Source organism: Eucyclogobius newberryi, unplaced genomic scaffold (genome assembly GCF_026437365.1).
Source record: "Eucyclogobius newberryi isolate DKJ021-1_F unplaced genomic scaffold, fEucNew1.0.hap1 SCAF_4, whole genome shotgun sequence".
Classification (NCBI taxonomy): Eukaryota; Metazoa; Chordata; class Actinopteri; order Gobiiformes; family Gobiidae; genus Eucyclogobius; species Eucyclogobius newberryi.
The window spans coordinates 19,832,696-19,846,156 of record NW_027316056.1 but is presented as its reverse complement, the minus strand read 5'-3'; the positions used below and the strand labels follow the sequence as shown (position 1 = coordinate 19,846,156).

The 13,461-nt window shown below is 37.8% G+C and overlaps 1 protein-coding gene across 1 annotated transcript; it reads right to left on the bottom strand.

Moving 5' to 3' along the window:
* Positions 1-1,138: 1,138 nt before the first annotated feature.
* LOC140377043 (phospholipid phosphatase 3-like) lies at positions 1,139-6,445 on the bottom strand. The gene is made up of 6 exons (XM_072462315.1): positions 5,994-6,445; positions 4,293-4,450; positions 3,431-3,717; positions 2,578-2,635; positions 1,466-1,642; positions 1,139-1,391 (listed from the first exon to the last, which is right to left on the bottom strand). The coding sequence occupies exons 1-6, from the start codon at positions 6,205-6,207 to the stop codon at positions 1,290-1,292; spliced, it is 996 nt and encodes a 331-aa protein (XP_072318416.1). The 5' UTR covers positions 6,208-6,445; the 3' UTR covers positions 1,139-1,289.
* Between the last annotated feature and the right edge of the window lie 7,016 nt (positions 6,446-13,461).

Genomic DNA, 13,461 nt, shown 5'->3' with positions numbered 1-13,461 from the left:
ATTAATTGTGCTTTTGAAAAATTAATAATAGAACTTTTTGGTGACATTGTGAGAAATTCTGCCTTGGTCAATTTCTGCTGAGAAAGAAGGTGTTAAACTTTGTGCCAGTGATTACAGCGACATCATAAACTGGGTCAAAATAATGCATTTAAGTTCACTTTGTGAATGGACCTGTATTTTTTAACTGAAATCTTAAAAATTACAGAATGCAATTGTACAAAAAAACAGCTTTATTTGTTTATTGACTGCTTTTTAATTACCGGTAATAGTACAAATATGGCTGCTATGGAAGTCTTTCAACAGGTTATTACAGACTAGACTATTGTTAGTTTCTCATGTGCCTTGTGCTTTCCTTCAATGACATTACATTCACAGAGATTGTAAAAACTATAAATAAACACAACACTATATAAATGTTATACAAATGGATACTGACAAAATATCAAAAGTGCTTTAAGGAATCTTTTCATAAACAAAATAATGTGAGGCTAAAGGCCCAAAGGTCGAAAGGCCAAGACTCAAGTGCACTGAGCAGCTGCAGTTTTCAGATGACATATTTTATCCCTTTATTTAGGTACAGTTATTGTAGTGTGCAAAGGATTCTGTGAGGTAAAAACGTTAGGAACTAAGAGTGGCCTATTAAATAAACATGTTTAAACATGTAAGAACTGTACAGTAATATTTATGTAGTATGATGAGCAGATCACTGCTATGATCCAGATAAGAACATTCAATCTTGAACTAGAAGTTTAAGTGCTGATGCGGACACACTCGTACTCGTTCTTACATACGTACATTAATCCTTTTTCATGTCCATTGTCCATTGCCTTTTAAAATGAGTCTAAGAGTTAGGCCTGTCATGATCATTTCTAAATCAACTTATCGTTCAATAAATAATTGCTGGCTATATATATATATATATATATATATATATATATGTGTGTGTATGTATATGTGTGTATATATATATACATACACACGTACACACACATACATGTGTGTATATTCATATATATACATGGTTGCAGTTCATGTTTTTTACAATATTATACATTGACAAAAGAGTTACTGCTTTAGAATTATAGTAACATGGACATAATGTAGTTTTAATACGATCCTTATCCGTGATATTTTCTGTTGCAGTATATGCTTACTAAGAGACTTTGAGTGTTTTGTGGCACCATGCACTTTGTTCAATAACTTGAGGTATGTGGCTTTTCTTCACAGGAAACAGTCTCACATTCTTCACGTTTCCGCTCTCTCCGACCAGGTGCTAGTGGTGGTGCACTTCAGCAGGCGGTGTGCGGGGCAGACAGGGGGCTGTCCAGGGGGGTTTCACAGGGGGAGCGGTCCGAACTGGAGGTCTTAAACATGGACGAGATGTGGAATGCCTAGAAGAGACAAATAAATAGTGTAAAGCTCAGACCATGACATTACAGGCAGAAAAATAAGCAAAAGGACTGACCACCCAGTAGGCAGTGAGCGCCCCCTGTGAGTAGCCCGTGAGCACGTCAGACGGGTGGTGCCTGTAGTCAGAGATGCGTGTGAGCCCAGTGTAGACGGCGAGCATGATCAGGATGAACTGGAGCATTGGCCTCAGCAGACGAGCGCTGCGCAATGTGAACCGTGCCTGCAGGTAGAACTAGAAAAATGAACAAATCACAATTATTATTTCTTACTTAAAAGCACAAGCACAATTATCTTTTAGCTGGTCAATAAATCACAGACGCTATTTTGTATTGCACTGACAATTCTTAATTTTAAATGATGCAGAACCTGTGCAATTTGTGGAGGGCAATATAAAAAAAAACTCACAAAGGTTGTATTTGGGGTTCAAGTTTTCGACAAAATGACAAAAGATTAAAAAAAATGAAAGTTCTCTTATTTTTTCATTTTCATTTTTAATTAATTCTATAGTCTAAACTGTATGCGCAATATTCAAATTTTTCCATTCTACAAAACAACCATTGCAACAGTATCCATTTTACGGTATATATATTGCAGTGTGTTTTAGTATTCCATTACCACAGAGACTCTTTTTTGTGTTCAGAATAATGGCTGAACCAATGTCCATCATCAAGTTATTGCAAGTGTTTACAGTATACCATACACATAGAGCACACATTTACATCAATACATCATTTTGTACTGCTCAGTTTCGTTTTAAGATTGACACTGTCTCAAAGCAATGAAACCTGTCCTGAACTCAGCCCAACAACATCCATGCACTGCACACGTCATATCTTAGACGTGGACTCATGTATTGTACATTTTGAGGACACCTACTGGGATGTGATGTGCAGATTTAAATGCACAAGGCCTTACATTAACACAATGGTGGAGCAGTGAGGCGAGGTCACTCTCCTCCCACCGGCCAACAAAGACAGCTCTGTTAGTGTCCATTCAGATCGCACTCTCTCTCTCTCTCTGTCGCTGGTATATCAATGTGAAGATGACTCGGGGAATGATTTGGGAATTCTTACTGAGCGATGCAATTAGAAGTTAGAAAGAGATTATAGTCTGTGTGAGTTGTGTGATTGTAAAAGGAACAATATGGGAGGTTTATGAGATACTCACAGCCAAATAGAGCATTGTATACATGGCAAAGGAGGCGTGGCCAGAGAAGAAGGACTTTCTGAAATGAGAGGAAAATGTGTTCAGAAACAGACAAATACGTAGGCGGGGTTTGTAACTTGCTTTGCATAAATCTACTGTTATATGATATTTGTAACTCAAAAATGATGTCCTGTAATACGTTTAAGTTATGTCTGAATGACAGAAGAAATAAACTAAACCACTACAGCGAATAATAATAATACACTTTATTTCTAGGCACCTTTCAAAGCCCTTAAGCACAGTAGAACAGATTTAAAACAGTTCAAGGCAATACAAAAATATATTAAATTAGTCTTCAGGCATATGAAATAAGGCTATTCAAATATAAAACATTTTTCACACAATACAGGGGCCATAATAGACGGACATTCGAAAACGATTGTCCTAAAGCATTATCCGTGTTCCTGCTCAAATAATGATGACCAGTCACTAATGCTAATAGGGCACAATATTTTAAAGTGGCATAAAGCTTTTCTTTTTATTCGAAATTCAAACGTACTACTTCATCTGCCCTCTCTGACGAAACACTCATAGTATTTTCCATATAACCAGGAGGATTTGGAAAGCAATCATGTGGAAGATTTCCAGGTTTCGTTTTGCTTATCTGATCTTTTTTGTATCGGGCATAAACTAGACAAAACATATCTATTTTTCTTCTTTTTACACTTTTCAAGATTTTTCCATGACCTTTGAAAACCGTGACATCAACGATAAACATCAGAGGGAAGATTCGGTGATTCATTTATTTACACAAGTTACGATATCGACGGCTGTCTACTTCCCCTGCTGCCAAACCACCGCACACCGCGCTCACCTGGCCTCCTCTTCCAGGCGCTGGTCGGGCTGGGGGCAGGTCACCGATGCCACATAAGTTCCCGGAGTGCAGTTGAGTGACGCGTACGTGACACCACACACCGACAGGAAGTGGGGCCTGAGCCGTCCTACGCTCAGCTTGGCCATGTTGGTTAGTGACTGGCCGATGCAGCAGCCGAACAGGAAGCAGCCCAGCTCTTTGTACAGGCAGGACACATACACGTTCCTTATGAAGGCCTTGGAACGTACACCACGAAAACGCACCCGGTAACACTCTCCCAGCGCGATCTGGAGAGAAATGAAACGACAACAGGGCATAGGTGAGGATGGTGTTGACAGTTAGAGCTCTTGTTGTACATGCCTTTCTTTTTGCAGAAGTTAAATTGTGTTAGTGAATATTGTAAAAGATATAAAAGATACAATTGCCTTGGAAAGAAGCGTAGATGTGAAGCACTTATTTATGGGTATGTTCAATTTTGGTCCTGGTTTGAGCCTAGTCTTTGCCCCATTTTAGTACAGATTTAGTTCCAGGATCAGGTCCAACATTAATCACAATTTTGGGGTGTGTTTAAGTGTGAACACGCATTAGTAACTGCTCATTGATGTTGAATTGTATTTTGACATCATTGCAATATTTGTTTTTTGCAGATGATAAACTTTCAGGTTAAATTGGGGTGTAAATAAATAAACACAATCCAAAACTTGACAATTTTCCCTCCAAATTGGAATTATACCTTTACACAAAACATCGAAAACTGTTGAGAAGCCTATAAAACAGTTTTAATTGTGTCACTGGGATTCACACCTAATCTATACACCCTGAATCCACAGTTGTGAAGCATGTTGTTGTTGGACACACTCACTGTGAGGCCTGTGATCACGATTCCCCCGGCGATAAGCAGCTCGTCTGGGATCACTTCTCTGTGGAGGTATGGATAAGTGATGCTGGGGTCTCCGCAGATAAAGCCTCTTTTGTACGGACTCACGGCCTTGAGCTCACAAGCAAAGAACGGGATGGATGCTGAAGGAACAGACAAAAGAGAAGAATTCAATAAACTGATAATATTTCTTGTTTAAAACACTTGGCAGGAGTTAGGGTTAGAAAGGTGTCATAACATTAACAAAGACAGTCTAGTAAAATAAATCCATTCAAATGACAAGATATAGTGCCCATTTTGTGGACTGAAAAATACTGTTCAGGAAAAAAGGCTCCTATAATTGAGATTCATTGAGGACTTTGCACAAGTTATTCCAGAACAAAATGTTTGGGGCTGTTTTAGACCAAAGTTGAACCTCAGCAAAGTCGTGGTGCATGGGAACCCTCACTGTTTCTCTGGGAAATGGAGCCATTCTGACAAATAGAAGGAATGTGAAGGTCAAAACACTGCTCCACCGGGACCACAGACCCAGAGAGCTCCCCTTTAACAGCTCAATACAGATGAAAATAGCAGAGTGGAGCTGCGCTGACAGAGACCCAATTCCATCTGCGCAAGTGCTGTTTGTCCCATTATGTTGATGAGGGAAGAAAAGTGGGTTGTTTGTGACTCCAGTTCAACTCTTAACAACAAAAGAGCTGCAGAGGAACGGCCTGGGCCAGCCTCTCACTGTCCCGGGACCGTTCTGTTTTGCATGCTTGAGTACATGGAGGAGAAAGAGAGAGAGAGAGAGAGAGAGAGAGAGAGGGATCATCACAAAGAATAAGTTCATAGCTTATCTGTTGCTTCCAATTAAAACACAATTACACCAGAGGCTCACACACAGGATGAGGGCTGAATAAGACTGAGATGAAATTATCGTTTTTGCTTTTAACATGTCCCCACATCATGTATTTATTTACTCATGCCCCATGGCCCAGCTCTGCCCTGAGAACTGAGGGTTGTCCTGGAAACTATACAATTCCCCCGGGCACGCACTGAAACGACGCACAAACCAGTTGGCACCAAAAGCAACGGCCTGGATCAGGGCAGAGCGGTTTATGCAACAAGTTATGTTGACCGTCACTGGACACTGTGCGCTATGGAAATGTATACTAACATGAGGATACAACCTTGGCCTCCATATGACGCCTTGTTCTCATGCATTCACTCTACTTTACTGTACTTTTCAGACACCATACTTTTACTCATATTTTGTAAGGTAAAGTTATATTTTTGTCTAACAGTACTCTAAAGGTTTTGGTTCCTCTGCCCACGTTGACTAAGTCTATAAATGACAATATTAAATGACTTGCGGTTCTCGATTTGTGTGTCCATCCTTTGAAAATACCAAATTTAGTGGACGATTTAATGTTTTGTCCTTCACATTACATTAACTTAAATGTATAAATTGGATGTTACTTCCAGACAGCTGGGCTACTCTTACAATTACTCTTAGTAGTTTCCCCCTACTTTACTTGAATAGCATTTTACAGTATTGTTACTCTTACTTCATTACAATTTTGGCTCTGCACCTTTTTTTCCAGAGTAGGCCATAAAATGCAGTTAACTGGCTTAAATAAATCAAAAATAGAGATGTCAAAGAGCCTCCCAGTCCCAGAAGCACCGGTGCCACGAGAAAAGACTCACCGACGAAGAGACACAGCAGGTCCAATCCAACCAGAAGTTTTCGTTTAGATAAAGTTTCTCCAGTGAGCTCCAGGAGTTTCTTTTTCCCCGCGTCAGTGTCCAGGCCCGTCCCCGCCGCTGCCAGGCCGCCTCCGGTGCCCGCTGCTTTGAGCTGCAGATTGGCGCTGTTGGGGACGGTAACGGCGGTGCCCGGTGACCCAAAAGTATCCAACATCACGACTGACTGGAGAGTTCAGACCGGGAGCACGGGAAAAGTGCGCGTCTTTGAGCTGGTCAGCGCAGGGATGTGCACACACTCACTAAAGCCCTCACGCTTTTATAGTAGTTGTATGTAATTCCCATTGTATGTGTCACCTGCTGAGAACGTGACGTCTTTACGCGTCTCCTTCCATCGCGCTCCGGAGCGGGACTCGTCCGGACTGGTCGCGCGCCACCGTCAGTGCGCAGCTATGCACCGCGCGCTGCGTTTGGAGAGAGGGAATTGTGAAAGTCCTGCAGGAGAATCCCGCCTCCCTCGTTCACGTGCACTGTAATTATCATTTGCAACCAATGCTCCGTCATTTTGTTCATGCACACTCACGGTGACAAAGAACTTTATTGGGTTCAGGCAACATTAGGCCTTAGACTTTTTGACACCAGTTTTAAATCGTTTTGACGCCATGAGATGCTTTAAAAAACACGTGATATTACAAATCACATTGTGTTCACTCTGACTGCATTGTTGCGTGTGAAGATGTGTGCTTCTCTTCTCTGATAGATGTGGAGGAAAAGCTGTACAAACATTCAGTTTGATCCATTCTGTATTGACACCGAGCATATGATTCATAGTTCATTAATAAAAAGTAGAACATAACCTTACTTGGGAAGTACCTTGACTCAATGGTGTGAGTCAACACAATCTTAACCTATTCGTTGTTCCATTTATTGATTATTATGCTGGGGGCCTATATTTCCCAAAAACTGAAGCTGTTCCATAACTTTCTGGAGTACAAACAATTGTCTGGAGCCTTTGAGAAGCTGCGGCTCTGTAGTTTTGGACTCTGATGTCCGTTTTACTCTAATTATAAGTAAACAAGCTCTGCACAGAGGAATTCAGGCTTTAAATCCTGCCTCGATTTTCTTTGTTAAATATATGAATGAGAACGGTCTGATTGTTGGGTTTTGACAACTCTCTTTTAAAGGCTGAAGGTAAATTAAATCATTAAAAACAGTTAGTTTGAGGGACTTATAATAAAACATAAATGTCCTGGTTGAATCCATATAAAAGCTGTATTCATTTTTCATTTCATTTTATTTTAGGGTCATTTTTATTTGTGGGTTTGGAGAACAATCTGACCCTGATGCTTCCCAGAAAGATTGATTTGACTGGAAATAAGTGGGTTACAGCTTTATTTTATGTATAGCACATCAAGCAGCTTGAGAGTTTACTTTTAAATGCGGACAGAATGGATAAAATAAAGAAAAAGTCCCTAATGTATAGGCATTTTGTTTTGTTTTCCACTTCATTGGCTGCAGTGTAACACACGTAAAAAGTAGCTTATTTAGCAGAGTTTTTTCAAGTCTATTTGTGTGACTACATCATCATTTATTGCAGATCTTACTCCGCCTTCATTTGACACATCCTCTGAATAACACTTTGTCTTTCACTTCTCTCAATTACTGTCAGACGCAATACTGTGAAAGATTTATAAAGTCCAATATCAGCATTAATCATGCAATTAGCAACAACACACTCTGAGGGTTTGGTCATTGAAAGACGTCTTGCTTGTAAACTGTGGAATATTTGTCTTCTTTCAAAAAGGAACCGCAGCTCTGGGTTTGCCCTGACGCACATGACCAAAGCGGCAATACTAGAGTTTTCGTTCAATTTGACGTGACTTTCCTCCACTCAAACCTCTTCCTTTTTTTGTAGGTTCTTACATTCGTTTTTGAATCAGGAGAATCCTTGAGGAATGAGAAATAAAAAGTCGTACTAAAAATAACGTTATGTAAAATATCCTTGGAATGCAACTCAAACGTTTTATTACATTTTACTCGTGGATGTTATCAATAATATGTGGCTTCATGCAACATCCTCCACAGTCAAATATAAAAGCTGAACAGTAAATGCACTGATAAATCATGACACAACCTCGTGAAATATACTGTACTATACCTCGTGATATACTTTAAATATTGAGTATATCATTCATAGTTTGAAAAAGAAGGTAGTCAAAAAGAAAACAGAGCAATAGTTTGATTCAAATAAGGGTAATATCACATTTTTCTGATAATTAAACCTGAAATGATACATTGAAAGACATGTTTTCACACATTTATGTTGGATTGAGATAACATCTTCTGACTATTGTTGTCGCAATACTCCAGAAATATATAGAGATACACATTTTTGCTGGTATCGTCCAACCCTATCTATCCTTATCAAACAAACATACATAAATAAATGAATTAATAAGATGGTGGTCTGTCCCAGGGTGAGGTCACGTACTGTATAAAAGACTCTGCAGGTGAATAGGAAAAACATCTTAAATTAAAGATATCAACTTAAAACTTCTTGTGTAGTAATATAAATGTAAGTAACATTTATTACACATTTTTCACCACACAGTTGCTGACATAATTAGGTACAAAAAACGTACAGATGGGATTTTATTACTGCAAATTATCTTAACATGTTTGAATTAGCACTGAACTTGTTGGTGTTAAAACTTATAAATCAACAAATCCTTCCGTATGATCCATCAAAGTCTTGTCACGTATAAGATTGTAAAGTTTGTTGTAGGTGCTGCTTTAACGGCTGATCTTTGTGTAATGGGAGAGAAAAAACACAGAAAACGGCCTTTGAAGTTACAACGCCCCATATGAATTTATAGACGCGATTCAATTAAATGTAATAATAAAACATGTTAAGGTGCAAATTGGACTATGTTGGTGTTTCCTGGTGACAGCTTATGTCGAGAGAGCAAACTGACACAAAAAACTGAAGCCGTGGCTTAAAATAGCTGTCCGTTATCTGAAAAACCACCTCCACCTCCGACTGCCTGTGGTGTCACACTCCATCTGATTAAATACAGAAGTGGAGCTCACGCACTATTTCTGCTAAGTTCAAACATGATGAGGTCTTTAACGTGCGTGTATTGTATTCATATTAGGACCACAGACGATCGGATGCGCTCCTGTAATGCTGTCATCATTTGTTTAAAGAGTTGGGGCGCAAATACCACAACATTACGGTAATCCCATTTGGTGTGACAAATCTGTTCAGTTCCTCTTTTCAAGACTCATTTGATCAGCTGACCGTAGCACCAATCACAGGAAGTACGCTAAAATAACACACACATTGTTAATAGCGTGTGTGTTACTGTATAAAAAAGGAAACGTGTGCCATGCTCTTAATACATTAACATTTTATTACGTATCGTGTGATATAAACCAACTTAAGTTATGTTGGATTGGCCCCTGAACTAAGAGTGAAAACAGGTCTTGGTCAATCTACAATGTCCTAAACATTTGTTATTTGTTGAAAGAAATACTTAAAGGTTTAAATATGTAAAGTGATTGATGAGCAGCTTTGTGGTTGTGGACAAATGTGAGTTTTGCTTACACAGAGTAATTTAAAAGCAAAAGCTCAAAGCATTTGGCAAAACTACAGGGGAATACGAGTGACTTTAGAGATAGTCTCTGCTTTGACTCTCACCTTCGGGGCATTTCCCTGCGTCTTGTGCCTCACTCTCGCTGCTCCTGAAACACGTGGGATACTTCCTCCACAGGCCTCGTACACAGAGCCGGGAAGAGCATACTAAATACTAAATATATAAGGCCATGACTCATATCAGTAGCCTTCATATGGAGCCTATGTAACTTGTGAGTCTTCATTGCGGAGGTGTACTACTCAGTTACATTTACTCAGTTACATTTCCTCAATTACATTTACTAAGTTACATTTCCTCAATTACATTTACTCTGTTACATTTACTCAGTTACATTTCCTTAATTACATTTACTCAGTTACATTTACTCTGTTACATTTACTCAGTTACATTTACTCAGTTAAATTTCTCATGGGTAAATGTGACTGAGTAAATGTAACGTTTACTCAGTTACATTTACTCAGTTACATTTATTCAGTTACATTTACTAAGTTACATTTACTTTGTTATGTTTATTCAGTCACTTTTACTCAGTCACATTTACTCACTCACATTTACTCAGTTACATTTACTCAGTCACATTTACTCAGTTACATTTACTCATTTACATTTACTCAGTTACATTTACTCAGTCACATTTACTCAGTTACATTTACTCAGTTACATTTACTCTGTTACATTTACTCAGTTACATTTACTCAGTCACATTTACTCAGTTACATTTACTCATTTACATTTACTAAGTTACATTTACTCAGTTACATTTACTGAGTTACATTTACTCAGTTACATTTACTCAGTTACATTTACTCAGTCACATTTACTCAGTCACATTTACTCAGTTACATTTACTCAGTCACATTTACTCTGTTACATTTACTCACTTACATTTAGTCAGTTACATTTACTAAGTTACATTTACTCAGTCACATTTACTAAGTTACATTTCAGTTACATTTATTCAGTTACATTTACTAAGTTACATTTACTTTGTTACGTTTATTCAGTTACATTTACTCATTTACATTTACTCAGTCACATTTACTCAATCACATTTACTCAGTCACATTTACTCAGTTACATTTACTAAGTTACATTTCAGTTACATTTATTCAGTTACATTTACTAAGTTACATTTACTTTGTTACGTTTATTCAGTTACATTTACTCATTTACATTCACTCAGTCACATTTACTCAGTTACATTTACTCAGTCACATTTACTCAGTTACATTTACTCTGTTACATTTACTCAGTTACATTTCCTCAATTACATTTACTCAGTCACATTTACTCAGTTACATTTACTCAGTTACATTTACTCAGTTAAATTGCTCATGAGTAAATGTGACTGAGTAAATGTAACGTTTACTCAGTTACATTTACTCAGTTACATTTATTCAGTTACATTTACTAAGTTACATTTACTTTGTTATGTTTATTCAGTCACATTTACTCACTTACATTTACTCACTCACATTTACTCAGTCACATTTACTCAGTCACATTTACTCAGTTACATTTACTCATTTACATTTACTCAGTCACATTTACTCAGTTACATTTACTCATTTACATTTACTCATTTACATTTACTCAGTCACATTTACTCAGTCACATTTACTCAGTCAGATTTACTCAGTTACATTTACTCAGTTACATTTACTCATTTACATTCACTCAGTCACATTTACATTTACTCAGTTACATTTACTCTGTTACATTTACTCAGTTACATTTACTGAGTTAAATTTACTCAGTCACATTTACTCAGTCACATTTACTAAGTTACATTTACTCAGTTACATTTACTGAGTTACATTTACTCAGTTTCATTTACTCACTTACATTTACTCAGTCACATTTACTCAGTCACATTTACTAAGTTACATTTACTCAGTTACATTTACTGAGTTACATTTACTCAGTCACATTTACTAAGTTACATTTCAGTTACATTTATTCAGTTACATTTATTCAGTTACATTTACTAAGTTACATTTACTTTGTTACGTTTATTCAGTTACATTTACTCATTTACATTTACTCAGTCACATTTACTAAGTTACATTTACTCAGTCACATTTACTAAGTTACATTTACTCAGTCACATTTACTCAGTCACATTTACTAAGTTACATTTACTCAGTCACATTTACTCAGTCACATTTACTCAGTTACATTTACTCAGTTACATTTACTCATTTACATTCACTCAGTCACATTTACATTTACTCGGTTACATTTACTCTGTTACATTTACTCACTTACATTTACTCAGTTACATTTACTCAGTTACATTAACTCAGTTACATTTACTAAGTTACATTTACTCAGTTACATTTACTCAGTTACATTTACTCAGTCACATTTACTAAGTTACATTTACTAAGTTACATTTACTCAGTTACATTTACTCAGTTACATTTACTCAGTCACATTTACTAAGTTACATTTACTCAGTTACATTTACTAAGTTACATTTACTCAGTTACATTTACTCAGTTACATTTACTAAGTTACATTTACTCAGTTACATTTACTCAGTTACATTTACTCAGTCACATTTACTAAGTTACATTTACTCAGTTACATTTACTAAGTTACATTTACTCAGTTACATTTACTCAGTCACATTTACTAAGTTACATTTACTCAGTCACATTTACTCAGTCACATTTACTAAGTTACATTTACTCAGTCACATTTACTCAGTCACATTTACTAAGTTACATTTACTAAGTTACATTTACTCAGTTACATTTACTCAGTTACATTTACTCAGTCACATTTACTAAGTTACATTTACTCAGTTACATTTACTAAGTTACATTTACTCAGTTACATTTACTCAGTTACATTTACTAAGTTACATTTACTCAGTTACATTTACTCAGTTACATTTACTCAGTCACATTTACTAAGTTACATTTACTCAGTTACATTTACTAAGTTACATTTACTCAGTTACATTTACTCAGTCACATTTACTAAGTTACATTTACTCAGTCACATTTACTCAGTCACATTTACTAAGTTACATTTACTCAGTCACATTTACTCAGTCACATTTACTCAGTTACATTTACTCAGTTACATTTGGACAGATTGACTTTACACCATGTGTTTACATATTGGTTACTCTTCCCACTGTGACGTCTACACGTGGCAACCATATTAAATGATATGAACATTGTTTCTTCAGATTGTCTATGCAGTGTGAAAAATCATATTGTCTGCATTATTTAATGGTGACATTAACTTCAATCAGAAGTTGGTTACAGATAATATAATATATCCATGGTGACAGATAATATAATATATCCATGGTGACAGGACTGAAAGTTTTCGTTTTCCACCTCTCTGCAAGCGCAGAGAGAGAGCCGTGGAAAGTTTACAGTTCTCATGTCCTCATTGGCTCCAGGAGCGTCTTCTGGAGGCGGATGTGTCAACGCCAGAAACCATCACTTCCGCATGAAACTCAGTATAAAAGTCCCAAAGGGCAGCAGGCGACACAAGCAGCACCACAACGACAGCGCACAACGACCCCTGAGGAGCCCTTACACCGGCTCTACGACCCCTGAGGAGCCCTTACACCGGCTCTACGACCCCTGAGGAGCCCTTACACCGGCTCTACGACCCCTGAGGAGCCCTTACACCGGCTCTACGACCCCTGAGGAGCCCTTACACCGGCTCTACGACCCCTGAGGAGCCCTTACACCGGCTCTACGACCCCTGAGGAGCCCTTACACCGGCTCTACGACCCCTGAGGAGCCCTTACACCGGCTCTACGACCCCTGAGGAGCCCTAACGCGGAC